Raw genomic sequence first — 17,186 nt, forward strand, 5'->3', positions numbered from 1 at the left:
TTCTGTTCTCACACACTTGTCACTTCAAATTGCTCAGACAAGCTCCCCCAGCACACTCACGGCTGTGCATTAGTGTAAGTGTGTACATGGTGAACAGCAAGAGTTCCTGCCCATTTTCCTTCCAGCTGGAGCATGATTAGTGTGTTTGTGGCTAATGATATTGCTATAGATTGTTGTTCATTCCCCACACTGACAATTCAGACAGTCCCTTTCCTATTCAAATCTCTACTATATCATTCCAATAGCCGGGGGCAGGATTTCTCTGGGGCACTGAAATGTTTCAGGGGATTGGTATGTGAGCTCAGCCTTGCATTCCATCCCTGATGTTTCATGGACTAACAACAGCAGCAGAAAGAAAGAGCCGAGCCAATATCTCACTGTCAGAGGTGAAGGTGGCCACATCCCCTCTGTCTGACCATTGCCATTGCAGGAGAGAAGGGTTCACTGCAATCGAATGCCCTGGCTCAGACAAGAGATACAGGGAGGTTTTACTGTGATTGGATCTGTGCAAACGAAATTGTGCCTCTCTGTGTAATTTAGGAGGGAAATGAAACGTCCACATGGTGGCCCAGTGCCTTAAGGAATGTGGGCGATGGACTCTGCCTGAGAAATGATTTAACAGGAATTTGTATCAATGTATTGCCCTGATTAAAAGCTATGGCTGTAAGGTACCACAGTTGTTAGTACTTGAACCTGCGTGGAGACACCCGAGTGGGTGTCAAGTCCATTATCTTAATGAGGGGTAGTTGATTATTTTGTCAAGATCCAAATTTCTTGCTCAAGATCTAGTCAATTTCTAGATGACAGAGAAAATAATACACTGATGATAATAAGAAGAATTTATAAATATTTACAGTTGCTATGGGCATAACTATGATGATTGTTTCATGTTTCACTCTTTATATCTGATACCACCATCACCTTTCCCTTTAGCCTTGAAGTTTGCAAAGGGTAAAACTAAACATCTCTTCAGATACAAGGGAGTGTTTGTGTTCATTCCTGTTAGCTACACAGTGGTTTGATGTAGCTGCTTTCAGTCCTCCGGCTCTGCCCTGATAAGTAACATTTCAGGGTGTCACTGAACTGAAGGAGGGAGATCACTTTTTGACAGATTACGCCTCCTCTTAAAGGTGTTTGTCTGGCTGGCAGCCCTGGTTCCCAGGTCTCTCCTGAGGGAAGAAAGTTTCTGTGCAAAATACTAAAACTTTTAACAGAGAGGAGGGAAAGGCGACGACCACATGGTGGGGCCAGTATGTACCACAACATGGTTCTTTTATGTGGGATGACTCTGAACATTGACTGATTTCCATTCCCTTGGATTTGAAGAGATGTTTAGTTGTGCACTTAGGAACCTATAAGGCTGAAGCAATTTTATGGGTGGTGACACTACGATTGAAGGGTTTTTTAATGTTGTAGAAATTGTTAAAAACACTTAGCTTAAACTGGAACTGCCTGTTATTAAAGGCTGGTTTCCCCACGTCAGTTCCATAAGCTTTCCTAGAAACACCCTGGGTTCTCTCCTGCCTCGGTGGGAACTAGAGGGAATCGTCCCCGGCTGCCCTTGGCTCTAGGCTGATTTTTCTGGGGAGGGGATGTGGAATTGATTTGTTCGCTGTTGAGAAGGGAGCCGGGCCAGTTCTCAGGGAACCAGAAATCCCAGCATCTTCCCAGCCCAACCCAGGCTGCTGCCCCGTCCCAGTCTCTGTTCCTCTGGGAGCACTCCATGTTTGACTCTAGAGCAGGCTGGGAGCAGCAGCTGAGGCAGAGGACAGCCTGGGCCAGGCAGATAAGGAGTTTAGCAAGCAAAAAAGGTAAAATGGCAGTGGAGTATTACCTTGGACTTGATGGCATTTCTCCATTGGTCTGTCTGCCTTGGGGCAGGGACAATAACACGTCCTGCTGCATTCGTTATTTCAAGAGGCAGTTTAGGATTTTCATTCTCACACACAGTGCACAAAGCAGGACTCAACCTTTGGCATAAACTAAACAAGCTGCTCACAGATTCTGACAGCCACAATGAGCGTTCGGGTGAGAGCTCAGACCTGCCCCTGTCCCAGAGGGAGAGTGTCATCTGTGTGGGGACTGGAGCACTGACCTACCCGCTGCTAACTCCCAAACTTTCAGTAACTCTATTATCAGTGCCTGTGTTGGCCAAACAGGGCCCGTTTCCCCCTGGAGCTTACCTAATTACACCAAGGAGGCACGGAGAACAAGAAGACGGGTACCACACCTTTATTTTTGTTTAGCTGAGCGGGTGTTTCTTCTCGACTAATGCCAGAGAAGAGCACACCTTACATGGGGGACATGAGTCCCTTTTATAATCAGTAACAAACAACTTTAGTAAACGTCATTATACTGACCTATAGATAACAGGTCACACAGAATACATGATTATTTTGGGGAAGGGGATACAAGATACATCTGTTGCGGATACATTTATCATTTTGAAGGGAGTATAAGGTACATACCTTGACCTTTAGTATTACATATTTTTGAGGATACATGGGAAAACAGCTGCATAAACTTTTGTGCCAAGCGGACTAATTAGTAAATAGCTGACATGGTTAAATGAGACTAAATACATGTCTTGTCCTGGATTCCCAGGTTTTGCTTGTTATTTAAATCCCTAGGCCCCTCTTTGGGCTAAAGCCAGGGAAAGAGAGGAAGATACAGGCCTGGGCCTGTTGATTTTTAGGCCTTTTCTATCACCTGTGAGTGTTATTTAAACCATAAGAAAAACCACACTGGGCTAGACAAAGGCCCATCTAGCTCTGAATCCTCTCTTCTGACAGTAGCCAATAGCAGGTGCCCCAACAACCAGTCAGCAAGGCACCACCAGGAGTTGAACCCAGGATCTCCTGTTTACAAAACAGATGCTTTAGCCAGCTAACCCATGGGTGGCTAAAACACAGTGTTTGCCCACACCTGACTCCCTGCCATCACCACTGGGGCCTGACAAGCTTTGCTTGTATTTGGATTCTGCAAAGCACAGGAGCAGGTGACATTTTCCTTACAAGTTGTTTGTGAGTGAATCTTTGGCCAGGTCTTGCACTACAAAGTTGTTTCAGCAGAATTATGTTGCTCAGGTGTGTGAAAAACACACAACACTACCTCAGTCGGCAGCTTGTGGCTGGTGCACACACTGCAATGCCACATCTGGCGACAAAACTGCCCTGTTTTGCTGACAAAATAAAACAACTTCGATGAAAGGTCTAGAGCTTTTTGAAGCAAACTTGAAGTGACAGAGTAGACGCTGCTGTTCATTATATCACCATAACTGGCCTCCTCCAGTATCCCACAATGCCCGCCTGTGAACTCGCCTGTCCTGCATTCCTGCTACAGAGCCATGGGCCCCGCCCCATTCATTGCTCTGGGAAGTTCTGACAGCTGAGCCTGCTGCTCTGCTCTGGCAGCCAGGAGCAAATCACTGCCGTGGAATGCTGCTCTCTCCCGCACCGCGAACACAGAGCAGGGTGGCAGGAACTTCCTTACATTGGGGGGGCACCTAGCATCCGAACTGTGATGCCTCATGACACCCCTTCCCTCGAGGAGGCTCTTACCTTCTAAACAGGGACGGCTGTTTTTCTAGTAAAATCAGCGAAAAGGGAAGGAGGAAAACTCGAAAGAAGTTCCTCCTGGCACTCACATACGTGAACCCGAATACTCTCTCAGTCCTCAAAGAGAGACCTCGAGAAGGAGACTTGCTGAAGCAAAGCCACAGGGGTCTCTGAGGTTTCCTTGGCTCCTCGCCCCTGTCCTGCCTGGCTGATGTCAGCATCTTTCTGTGAGGTCATCACCTCCCCACCACCTCTGACTAATAGTCTGAGGTCCTGCAAAAGGCCTTTGTGATGTCACTGCCACACCCCTCCCTTGCTGTGCTAATGTCCTGCCCCTGCCCAGGCACTTTAGAGGTTTGAGCTACTCCCTAGGCAGGGTGATGACACTGGGTGATCGGCTGTTTGGGAAAACAAGAGTCTGTCTTTTTGCCAGGGAAAGGAGAAACTTGGCCAGCAGCAGGGGGTGCAGAACATCACCCTAGCGTGGGGGTGACAGCGCCTCTGGGATCCTGAAATCCCAGCACTTTACACACCTTCATGGAGCCTCCCAACCCCCCTGGGCTGTTGGAACTGCGACCCCAACCCTACTGATGAGAAACAGGCCTGGGGTGGGGAAGCTACTGGCTCAGGATCACACCAAGTGTCAGAAGAATGGATGGGACCCAGCAGTCCTTCTTTCCAGGCCCCTTTGCTAACCACTGCTGAACACTCCCTCTCACAGCTGGCAATTACAAGCAGGCCCTCATGGCCGCTCCCCCTGCCTTTGAGAGGGAGTGTGCTATGCTGGAGTTAATGGAGCGGTGAGTTTCATTGATGGGGATTTCATACTTTCTCGCTATTGGAAATTTCTGGGAGAATCCCCCAGCCAAAGCTGCTCTGACAGTGCTAAGCAACATCTGACCATTCAAGGGCGAGCGCACTGTCCAGGAAGAGGAGTGTTTGGCTCTGGGGTTTCACTTTATCCCAGTCTAGAGAGAGGGGCCCAGCTATGGAGTTTGGCTCAAGAAGACCAATTCTCCAATTTGTTAAAGGCATTTTGAATTCCAGTCCTGTGCTCCAAAGTGCTTGGTGTCATTTGCAAATTTTAGAAGCATGCTCTCCACTCCATTTTCCAAATCAGTAATGAAAATATTGAATAGTACCAGACCCCGGACTGATCCCTGCCGGACCCACTAGGTACACCCTCTCTGTTGGACAGCCAGACATGGAGAAGGGCTCTTGGAATCTAGGCTTTCAACAGCTCTGCACCCACATCACACTGATTGCATCTAGACCACATTTCCCTCGTTTACTTGTGAGAATGTCCTACGGGACTCTGTCAAAAGCCTTAATAACACCGAGCTAGATCCCATCTACTGTTTACCGGCCTCCACTAGGCCCGGAGCCCTGCCAAAGAAGGAAAGAGGATTGGTTTGGAATGATTTGTTCTTGACAAATCCACGCTCACTAATCCTAAGAACCAAAGTATCCTGTAGATGCTACTGACAAACTGATTGTTTAAGAATGTATTCCAGTATCTCTCAAGCTATGGAAGTAAGGCTAGCTAGTCTGTAAGTCTCAGGGGTCTCTTTGTTCCCCTTTCTAAGATAGGTCCTGTCCCGTTCATGGATGGGAAGATGTTCTTTTTCAGGTATCTCAGAGGAGACCTGGGGCACAACACCTGGTTTGTTTAGGCCACAAAAACAGAGGCAGGAACCTCTTCTGTCCTGCTGGCAAGGAACCCCAGGTACCTAAGAGACAGGGACTCACATCCCTGAATGGACTTAAAAAAGGTAGTGGTTAAAAAAGTTTGGTCCCGACCATTTCTTGTTTCCACAGACTAGACATTTTAGCAAACTTCAGAATTCCTTGGTGCTAAACACCGTGAAACTCCCCTTTCTCCTTCACAGAGGGTTTTAACGCCCCTTATCTCACTCAAGCTCATGACTGCCCAGAGTTTGAGAATTGTCCCTGTTCCCATTGGACAGATGGGGAGGAGCCTGAGATACAGAGAAGGGAAGTGACCTACCCAAGGGCCTACACAGCAAGGCGGTGGCAGAGCCAGAAAGAGAAGCCACCAGTCCTGACTCCTGTTCTAACAAACAGCAAACCCCCCCAGAGGCAGGGATAGAGCCCAGGAATCGAGATGGTGGGGAAATTTCATTGAAACCATTTTTGTCAGAAAATCCCCTTCAGACTAAACCAGTTTGTTTCTCGAAATCAAAACAAGTGGGATGAAAGTTCTTTGCAAAAATATTTTGTTGCAAAACAAAAGCATCTCCTGTTTGTCAGAGTGTGTTAAATTGTCTCGTCGCACACAAAGAGGAGACACTTAGATCACAAACATTAGCTAAGATGCTTCGATCTGAGCTAGGTAGTTGATGCTCTTAATAATTTCAAAATAAAAAAATACAAATATAATAGACTATTTCAGCTAGTCTATTATGTCATAATCTGCTCTGAGTAAATGTGATACGATACCTCATATTATGCACTAGAAGGTGCTAGGACAGCAGGAATTAAAAAGTTGAGGACAATGCCTTATCACCCACAAGGTGGACCTCAACCCAAAAGGTTCAACCAAATCCTATTAGATATGTTAGGGACTTTGCGGCCAGAGCAGAAGGCAACCGGAAGACAACATGTCGCATTTCTGGTGCACGCCTACAACGCCACAAAGAACGATGCTATGGGAGTCACCCCATATCTCTTGATGTTTGGGCGAGAAGCAAGATTACCCATATACCTGTGCTTTGGTGTATCAGAGGATGGCGACAGCTATGAAACTCATCAGCAATATGTATCCCGACTACGAGAAAAGCTGTGGGATGCTTATCACTTAGCTATATCTGCAGCCTGGAAGAACAGAGACTGCAACAAACATCAACATGATGCTAGGGTGTGTCTGCAAGATGGAAGGCAATACCTTACTTGCTGATGGAAAAGCTAGACCTGCCGGTCTACAAGATCAAACCTGAAGAGGGTCCAGAGCAGACAAAGACCGTTCATAGAAACCTTTTGCTCCCTGTGGGGGAATTGGTAGGCACCCCTTATGAGATGGGCCACAAGAGGGCAACTGGGCAGAACGAAGGTGCTGTACCAAAGCCGCCTTCCAATGTGACAGATGGCCACCTGCAGCTAACCTACACCTACTCAGCACATCTGAGAGTGAGTCTGAGGAGGAAGACACAACAGTGGTGTAACCTGGGATGAAGACAAGATTTCAGTCTCGATAAGCTGAATCAAAAGAGAACACCTCCTCTTTCACCCTAAACCCCATGGCAGAAGTATTTAGGCCCATTCCTGACACTCCTGAGCCACTGGTGGGACCCCCGTGTGATGACATACACAGGTTATTGGACAGTGGCGACATACAGATGGAGCATGTCCTGAGCACCTTTGACCCTCCACTGTTAGAACTAGAAATGCAGGGGCCTATGTCAGTATCTGAGGGGACCTCACGGGAAACCTCTCCATCCGTCACTCAAGAGGGTGTCCCCCCTATCACATCAACAGGGATTCTCAATAGGCGAGACAGGGTAATAAGACCAGTGAAACGGTTAACTTACGATGCACCTGGGGTGACTAGTGAAGAGCCAATACATTTAGCACACAGGTTTGTGAAAGCTAAAGTGGGCTATCTGAGGCCCTTTGGAGGGGACCAGTGAGTTGGTATATTAGGGAATGTGATTTGTCGGGACGACAAATTCTCGACTGGGGGGAGGAAGTGAGCAGAGTCAGGATGAGATCTACCCTGACATCTGGTGGTGAACTATGGGGAGTGTGGAAAGAATTTCAGGGGTTTGCATTGGCACACCCACCCTGCCTAGCATAGCCCATGGCAGCCTGAGATGGTTATTTTGACAGCTCTAAGATCCCCAATTTCTTCATTACTGGGGCAGGAGGAATAAAGTGCTGTCACCCTGATTACGTGAATGAGGAACTATGAGACTGCTTTATGACAGAAAGTCTCAACATCAATTAAGTAGCACTCGCTAGACAAGGGACATGGATGCCAAAACCCAGTGAATTGAGAGAGGTTGGGGATAGGTATGTGTACCTGATGGTATGGGGCACCTTTGAGTGCCTGGCATACCAATTGCACCTCCTTTCTGGAACCTAGCTAGAGGCTGCTGAGCTGAATTCACTTTGCACCAGCACTGGGGCTCCACTACTACAAGCTGAAATCAGTAAGAGCTGAGATCACTGAGTGCTGTGTTAACTAGTGGGGGAACTTAAGAGATATATTGCTAAGTGGCTGGCAGAGCAGTTTGCAGGATGGTTGGAGTGGCCTAGTGCAGCAGAGAAGAACTGAGCAATGTGTAGGGCCAGCTGGAGTAGTTCATGGGACGGCTGGTGGAGCGTAGCATATGGTGGAGCGGAGTAGTGTGTGGAACGGTTGGAGCGGCTTGTTGAACAGCAAGTGGAGCAGAGCAGTTTGCAGGATGGTTGGAGTGGCCTAGTGCAGCAGAGAAGAACTGAGCAATGTGTAGGGCCAGCTGGAGTAGTTCATGGGACGGCTGGTGGAGTGGAGCATATGGTGGAGCAGCTTGTGGAACAGCAAGTGGAGCAGAGCAGTTTGCGGGGATGGCTGGAGGAGCAGAGCAGAGCTGATCGTGGTGAAGGCTGCAGCAGATCTCCACGGAGAGGCGGGGCAGTCGGCCTCGGCCCACGTAAGGTGCCCCTTTTACACCCTGTGTGCCCCCCCATTTCCACCCAGGCTGGGGGTGGGGCAGAACCCTGCAGATGAACTTTTGAACTCTGAGGTGATATGGATTTTAGACACTGCCAAATGTACTTCGAGGTGGGGTTTTTTGCTCATGGTTTGTGTTATCCTGTTTGTGGTGTTTCTCCAATGGGATGCTGCATTGTTTCTCTCCTTTATTAAAAGGATTTTGCTACACTCGGACTCCGTGCTTGCGAGTGGGGAAGTATTGCCTCCTAGAGGAACCCAGGGGGGGTGGTATGTAATTGTCCCAGGTCACTGGGTGGGGGCTCGAGCCGGTTATTCATTGTGTTATTGAAACTGAACCCCTGGATACTGAACCCGGCCCTTGTTGCTGCCAACTCAGAGGGGCAGAAGGGTTACACTAGTGACACTCTCCAATGGATCCCCGCATTTCACCCACCGTGAGGTAGGTAGGAGCGGATCATTATTATCCCTACTTGAAAGAGGGAGAAGCTAAGGCTGAGAAAGGAGAATTGACTTGTCTTAGATCACACAGCCAGTCACTGGCAGAGTTAGGAATAGGACCCAAGAGGGACTAGGACCCCTGATTCACAAACAAACCATCGGATCTTGAATTTCAGACATTGAACAACCTGAATAAAGTGTTCTCGAATGAGCTGCATACCAACAACAGTGCATACTAATTATTCAGCAAGTATTTTAGGAGAACTGCAATGTTAGAGAGAATCATGAACTGCTCAGAGACCATTAATGCAGAGAAGCAGCAAAATTCATCAAACATATAAGTGGTTATGACTTATTTACTTGGTCTTAAAAGAGAACAACAAGGACTTGAGTCTCCTCCCTGTCAATAACCCCCTGCTCAGCCAGTCAGGGTAGAGACTGAGGACGGGAGGCCGAGGGTTCTCACCAGAGAGCCCAAAGGATGGCCCAGGTCACCGGTGGGGATCACTGCCCGAGCACTATTTCAGCCCCCACATTTTTGGGTGGACGTCCCACAGTGGGAGCTGCAGAGCACTCCCCCGCAACACACAAACACACACACACACCCCTCACTCTTGGTGTTGGGAGGGGAACAGGTGAAAGGACACTAGAAGCAAGAGACAAAGAGAAAGGAGGAAGGCATGGATGGAGAAAAAGGTGAAACAAAAAGGACAAACCCTAATGTCCCCAGTGATTCTGAGGGACAAAATCCCAGGTACAGAATAAAATTCTGCCTCCTTAAGCTCGTGTTTTCCATGCCTAGAATTCAACTGTCACCTAATGGATCAGACTGAACAGGTTTCAAACCTTGAGGAAGCTCTTACCTTCTAAACAGGGACGGTTGTTTTCTAGTAAAATCACTAAAAGGTGTCATAAACAGATAGTTAAGGGTTAATAGAACAGGAGTACTTCATGTCTCTTTTGCCTGTAAAGGGTTAACAAGCTCAGTGAGCCTGGCTGTCACCTGACCAGAAGACCAATCAGGGGACAGGACACTTTCAAATCTTGAGGGAGGGAAGTCTTTGTATGTGCTGTTAGTGTTTGGTTGTTGTTCACTCTGAGGGCTCAGAGGGACCAGACGTGCAACCAGGTTTCTCTCCAATCTCTCTGATACAGGCTCTTCTGGTCAATTTAGTAAGTACCAGTTAGAAAGACGGTTTAGTATTTTGTTTTCTTTATTTGCAAATGTGTATTTTGCTGAAAGGATTGTATCTCTGTTTGCTGCAACTTGTATTTGTGCTGGGGGAAGGATTCTCTCTGGTGTCTATAAGCTGAGAGACCCTGTAACATTTTCCATCTTGATTTTACAGAGATAAGTTTTACTTTTTTTCTTTCTTTAATTAAAAGTTTTTCCCTTTTTAAGAACCTGATTGTTTTTTCTATTCTTGTGTGAGACCCCAGAGGACGGGGTCTGGACTCACCAGGGAATTGGTGGGAGAAAGGAGAGAAGGTGGGAGGAAAAGCCTGATTTCTCTCTGTGTTAGGATCGCTGTCTCTCTCTCAGGGAGAGTCTGGGAGTGGGAGAGAAGGGGGGGAAGGTGAATTTCCTCTCTGTTTTTGGATTCAAGGAGTTTGAATCACAGTGATCTCCCAGTGTAACCCAGGGAGGGGTGAATCTGGGAAGAAGAAAGGAGGGAATTGGTTTATTTCCCTTTGTTTTGAGATCCAAGGGGTTTGGGGTCTTGGGGTCCCCAGGGAAGGGTTTGGGGGCCAGAAAGTGTCCCAAAACACTATATTTTTGGGGGTGGCAGCTCTACCATTTCTAAGCTAGTAATTAAGCTTAGGGTGGTTTATGCAGGTACCCCATCTTTTGGACGCTAAGGTTCAGAGTGGGGAATCATACCTTGACAAAAGGGAAGGAGAAAATTTAAAAGAGGTTCCTCCTGGCGCTCACATCCGTGGACCCGAATACTCTCTCAGTCCTCAAAGAGAGACCTGGAGAAGGAGACTTGCTGAAGCAAAGCCACAGGGGTCTCTGAGGTTTCCCTGGCCCCTTGCCTCTGTCCTGCCTGGCTGATATCAGCAGCTCTCTGTGAGGCCACCACCTCCCCACCACCTTTGACCAATAGTCTGAGGTCTTGCAAAAGGCCTTTGTGATGTCACTGCCACACCCCTCCCTTGCTATGCTAATGTCCTGCCCCTGGCCAGGCACTTTGGAGGTTTGAGCTACTCCCTGTGGATCACCCCACTCAAGGAGCATTCGTTCTAGGAAGCAAGCTGGCTAGACAGGAAAACATCAGACGCTGCTCTCAATGCTACACTCAGTTTTCTCAGACATTAGTCAACTTTATGGCCAGAAGAGACCATTACAGTATCTAATCTGACCCCCTGCATATCACAGGCCTCCTGTATGACACAAGAGCTACTTTGGGGGCAAACACATTCCAGAAGGCATCTAGTCTTCATTAAATGACATCAGGAGATGGCAAATCCACCGCTTTCCTTGGTAGCTTGTTCCTGTGGTCAATCATCCTCGCTGTTGACTATTTATGCCTTATTTGTAATATGAACCCTTGCTCTGGCTCCCAGCCCCTCTACAAGGGTTGCAGCTGTCTGGAAGTGCTGCCTTCCTTGCCTTTCTCATTCACACCTCATTCATTCAACAGGGCAACTGATTACCAAGTGGAGGGAAGATCTTATTCTACTTCTAGCAAAAAGACATTTTTCTTTCACCTTAATTATACTACCTTAGGGGCTCGCTATAACATACTACCAAGGTTCAATACAAAGTGATATACAAGTTATACAAAAATGGATAATGCAGAGATTTATCTACAACTGCACTGACTGCTGTGTGCAGTAATATAGTGATCCCTGGGTCTTTGAATGAGGCTTTATACTTCGAGGGGGGGGGGGCGCATTGGGGAGAGCAGTGAGTTGGAGGCAGGCGAGTGGGCAAAGAGGCGAGCAGTGAGGCAGCAGGGATTCTAGGGTGGGCATGGGGGTTTCTGGCAGCAGAGAGAGGAATTGAAAAGAGGTGAGTGGGGCACTGACTAGGAGGGATGCAGCAAGCCAGCGAGGGGTTAGGGAGTGAAGAGGGGTGTGATGGTGGGGTTGAGAGGGGAGGGGATGGGTTCTATTTTACTGCTGTGATCTGGTCACCCTATGCACGCTGTTTCTTTCCCCCTCTACAGGCTTCCACACACTGTCAGTGCCTTGCTAGTGGGCCATGCACCGTGAGAGATCTCTTCTCTTTGTGTGTGACTATGGGTGTTTCCCTTGTGCATGAATTTATTCAATAAAATCTTGAGCTTCATAATGGCTACCATGAGTGAAAAGAAAAAGAGAATCAGAGCACAGCGTCTTCAACACTGAATGGACGAAGAAATACGTACATACTGAGAATGATACAGTTACTAAAGTAAGCTTTCAAATGTCTAAGGAAATTGCTGCTGTTGGGAAATGCTTCACAGAAGGTGAGTTTTTAAAAAAGTGTATCTTGATTGCTGTATCTGAGTTATGTCCAGAAAAGAGGGAAATATTTGAGAATGTCAGTCTAGCACGCATGACGGTACAGAGAAGAATAGCTGACATTTCTACCAATCTAAGTGATCAGTTAAAGCAGAGAGTCAGTGAATTCTGCTTTTACTCCCTAGCTAGGGATGAAAGCACCGATTTAAAAGACACCGCCCAACTTCTTATTTTTATTAGAGGTATTGATAATAACTTTGAAATTACTGAAGAACTTGCTGGCATGTGCTCCATGACAGGTCACACAACCGGAAAAGAAATCTCCAGTGAAGTGATAAAGTGCATGAATGATAAGTCAGGATTAGATTTCACAAACTTGATGGCCATTTGTACTGATAGTGCTCCAGTTATGTGTGGAAAAAATGTTGGAGCAGTTACTCTTCTTGAAGAATTTATTGGGAGACAAATAACCAAACATCACTGCATTTACATCAGCAGGTTTTGTGTAGAAAGTCTTAAAATCTGAGCATGTAATGTCAATGATAGTTTCCATTGTAAACTACATCCGTTATAGAGGACTAAAACATAGGACATTTTGAGCCCTTCTTGAAGAGGTAAACACTGAGTGCAGTCATACGGAAGTGAGGTGGTTGAGTCGAGGAAAAGTGCTCCGCTGTTTCATTCCTTTGAAAGAAGAGGTAGCAAAATTCGTAGAAAATGGGCCAATAAAATTCCCAGAGCTTGAAAATGAGTCCTGGAATCAAGATCTCTTTTTCTTTTGTGATATTACAGCACACCTGAATGATCTCAACATTCAACTTCAGAGGGAAAAAATCAACTTATATTTCAAATGTGTGCAGCAGTGAAAGCTTTCAAAATGAAATTGAAACTTTTCAGAAGTCGGCTGTCAAAAGGTGAAATGTGTCACTTTCCCACTTGTGCACAGTGTATCCCTCAGCACAAACACGCTGAGTTAGGAGAAAAATATGCAAAGCACATCAATCTTTTGATTGAAGAATTTGACAGAAGACTTACTTTGTCTAAAGACGACGATGTCCAGCTGAAGCTGATTGAAGATCCCTTTTCTGTGGATCCAGAGGAAGTGCCAGTAGATTTGCATTTGGAAGTTACTGAACTTCAATGTTCGGCAGTTTACCGATATAAGTACAGAGAAAGCAGCCTGTGGGACTTCTACAAAAGTCTGGATGATGAAAAATACAAGAATCTTATTGAAGTTGCACTGAAAACATTCAGCATTTTCGGAAGCACCTACATATGTGAAAAATCATTTTCCACCACGAACATGAATAAAAACAAGCAATGTTCTTCTCTGACTGACGACCATTTGGAAGACATAATGAAAATATCCACTTCAGATATGACCCCTGAATACAACAAGCTTGTTGCCCAAAAGAGATGCAATATTTCTCATTAAATTTGCAAGGTAATTATGAAAAGTACAAAGTTTTCTTTCAACAAAACAGGTGTTTTTCATTTTTCCCTGATTCATAAAAAAATAATAATTTAAAAAATAGTTTGCTTTAATTGAAAAATTCTTAATAAAGTATCCCCCCCAATCTTCCTTTTTGGCCCACAGCTGTTTCAGCGGGGTGGCACTGGGGAAGGAGGGTTTGTTTCCACAGTGCAGGCAGCACTGAGTGTGTGTGTGTTTTGGTGGGGGTGGTGTTCTGTCGCTGCTGGGTGGGGAGGGGAGTTCAGCATTCAGATGTTTTCTTTGGAGTAATATGGCCCTCACTGCTTTACGAGTTGTGCAGCCCTGCCCTAGAGGTTTTTATGGTGTTGAGCTCCCTGGCAGATTCTCTGATGACTAACATGGGCTGAGTGCCAAGCGAAGGTTTTCCCACACTCACTGCATTCATAGGGTCGCTCTCCTGTGTGGATTCTCTGATGAGTAATAAGGTTTGAGCTCCGATTGAAAGTTTTCCCACACTCGTTGCATTCCTACGGCCTCTCCTCTGTGTGGATTCTCTGATGTTCAGAAAGACCTGATCTGTGAGTGAAGTTTTTCCCACACTCACTACATTCATAGGGCCTCTCCCCTGTGTGGATTCTCTGATGTTCAGAAAGACCTGATCTGTGAGTGAAGTTTTTCCCACACTCACTACATTCATAGGGCCTCTGCCCTGTGTGGATTCTCTGATGTTTAGAAAGAGTTGAGGTGTTAATGAAGCATTTTCCACACTCATGGCATTTAAAGGGCCTTTCCCCCATGTGGATTCTCTGATGATTAATAAGGCTGAATCTGTGAGTGAAATTTTTCCCACACTCACTGCATTCATAGGGCCTCTCCCCTGTGTGGATTCTCTGATGGGTAATAAGGTGTGAGCTGCGGCTGAAGGTTTTCCCACACTCACTGCATCCATGGGGCTTTTCCCCTGTGTGGATTCTCTGATGGGAAATAAGATGTGAGCCGCACTTGAAAGTTTTCCCACACTCACTGCATTCACAGGGTTTCTCACTTGTGTGGATTCTATGATGCTCTTTACGGGCTGAATAGTCACGTAAGTTTTTCCCACACACAGTGCATGTATTTTTGCTCTTTCCCATAAGGATTTCCTGCTGTGTTGTGGTTTCCTTGAGGTCCTTCTGAGTTCCTTCTCGTGAAATTAATTTACCCACCTTCTCCCCTGGCTGGTTTCCCTGCTCTTTTTCTGGTCGGTGCTGACTCTCACAGGAGTTTCCCTGCTCATGACTCCTGGACACATTCCTTTTTGATCTTTGCAATAATTCTCTGTGTTTATCCACTTGCTCAACATTTTCCTGCAGAGAATTCTGCTCCTCTTTCTCACGTACCATTGCATCACCTGCTGTGATAGAGACAGAAACCTCAGACAGGGATGGAAAGGGGAAGGCCAAACCAAAACAAGTACTGGAGAGAGGTCAAATAAAAATCAGGAACTGAACTCCCCCAAACTCTTCCCCCAAATGTTGTAGTAGGATTTTATGTTTGTATTTTATATAATTTGGAATGAAGGATAACTAATAATTATGAAGCGTGCATTAAGTGTATTGGTGTATGATCTAAGCACATCCTGCCAGCCACCCTTTTTGAGTAACAGAAAGGAATGGCTAATGGGCCAGTGGGTAGAGATACATCAGCCAGAATCTGTGTCTGGACTGATTTCAAGGCAGTAACAGACCTTTGAAGGTCACCAATTTGTTGTAGGTTTAGCATTTTAAAATAAGTAAAAGAATGCCATGGTTGTTTTCTTTTGCATGGCAATTTGATGTTCCTGTGTAAAATGTTCTGTGTAAATTAATTCTGTTTTATGTTTGAATAAGGAATGTACATGTTAAGAGATAAGTGTGAAGGTCATCGCTGAACCATATGTATGAGGGAAGAACTGAAGAAAGACGCAAGGACACCAGGAGGCTGCAACATGCTCCTATTGAAATGTCAGAGGAGGGCAGACTGATGATTTTAAAGATAAGACAGGCACCTATCAGTGAGGACAAGATAGCTGTGATCAAAACCAGCCTGGGAGAACTCCCTGAGGGACTTAATGAAAAAATAAGATAAAGGATGAGAAGGACAATTTAAGATAACAAGCACTGTCAAACAATTGAATACAGCATGACGGTGCAAAACTCATTGGTCCCAATGAAGGAAAATCACTATATAAACAAGGTGCCTTGCCATGAAACTTTGGGTTCATCCTGCCAAGACTTCCCCGGAGCATCGTGTCATGACCAACGGAACCCAGCTCCTCCTACCCATGATCAACCTAGCTGGCCACTAGGTTGCTCTAGACTCTGGACTGGTAACTGTAACACTGACTGGCGGGACAGTGTGTGTGTGTTTGTGTGTGTGATGTGTGACTGAACACTTATGCGAATTGTTCTATTTTCAATAAATGCGGCGTATTGCCTTTTCCCCTGAAAAAGATGCTGTACGCTTCTTATAAGCATAACAGGGTAATGCCCACAAGGCAGCTAGCTAGCACATCTTGGAGGGACTGTTCAAATTAAGTGGTTCATCAAGACACACTTGGTTGACAGCGGATCATGGGAGAAGCTCATCTACACTGAGTGGACCGTCATGGAAATGTGCTGTCTGGAATCTAGGTAATGGCCTCCTGCAATGACTGAGGGAAACTGGGCATGAACATGTGACTTGCCCATGTGACTCCAAACTCCACCTGTTGTTCTAATTTTCCACAGTAAGAACCATGGGATGCCTTCCACACGGCAAAAGCTATAAAAGGTCCTGGAAACACCTCCATTTTGTCTTCAATCCTGCTTCTTACCTCTGGAAGAACTTTGCTACAGATTGAAGCTCTGAGCAAAGGACTGAATGACCCATCGCAGCTGTGAATGTACTCCAGAGACTTGACTTAAGCCAACAATTTATTCCACCACTGCTATAAGCCTGAACCAAGAACTTTGCCATTACTGCATGTAATTTATTCCCTTAGCCAATTCTAACTCTCACCTTTCTTTCTTTTTATGAATAAACCTTTAGATATTACATACTAAAGGATTGGCACCAGCATGATTTTTGGGTGAGTTTTAAGTTGTATATTGACCTGGGAGTGGCTGGCCCTTTGGGATCAGAAGAAACTATCATTTAATGACACTGGTTGTAAAGAACCACTCATCTCTGAATCCAGTGTGTTTGGTGGTGTTATAAGAACCAGAATGCCTGAGAAAACTGCCTTTATGTTTTCTTGTTAGCCAGTGTGGTGAAACAGAAGTTTACTTTTGTAGCTGGTTTGATTTATCTTATAAAAGGAGTACTTGTGGCACCTTAGAGACTAACAAATTTATTTGAGCATAAGCTTTCATGGGCTACAGCCCACTTTATCGGATGCATGCTTATGCTCAAATAAATGTTAGTTTCTTAGGTGCCACAAGTACGCCTGTTCTTTTTGTGGATACAGACTAACACAGCTTCTACTCTGAAACTTATAAAAGAATAAACACCAGTTTTGGGTTGTGTTTGCCCTATTTCTCAGCAGTTCATCCTGAATTTGGCATCCTCAGTTGTGACTCGCTAAGGCTCGGTGACAGGGTGCCAAGGGAGGGGGCTGGGTCATGGATTTACA

General features: G+C 45.9%; 1 protein-coding gene across 1 annotated transcript in view; it reads right to left on the bottom strand.

Annotated features, from left to right (window-relative positions):
- LOC127040990 (zinc finger protein 3-like) overlaps positions 1-17,186 on the bottom strand; it is a 107,095-nt gene that overhangs the window by 71,515 nt on the left and 18,394 nt on the right. The window contains exon 7 of the mRNA XM_050935507.1: positions 14,601-14,948. Within this exon, the coding sequence (XP_050791464.1) occupies positions 14,601-14,948 (348 nt within the window). The remainder of the gene's footprint in view (positions 1-14,600; positions 14,949-17,186) is intronic.

This window comes from Gopherus flavomarginatus (genome assembly GCF_025201925.1).
Source record: "Gopherus flavomarginatus isolate rGopFla2 chromosome 13 unlocalized genomic scaffold, rGopFla2.mat.asm SUPER_13_unloc_1, whole genome shotgun sequence".
NCBI lineage: Eukaryota > Metazoa > Chordata > Testudines > Testudinidae > Gopherus > Gopherus flavomarginatus.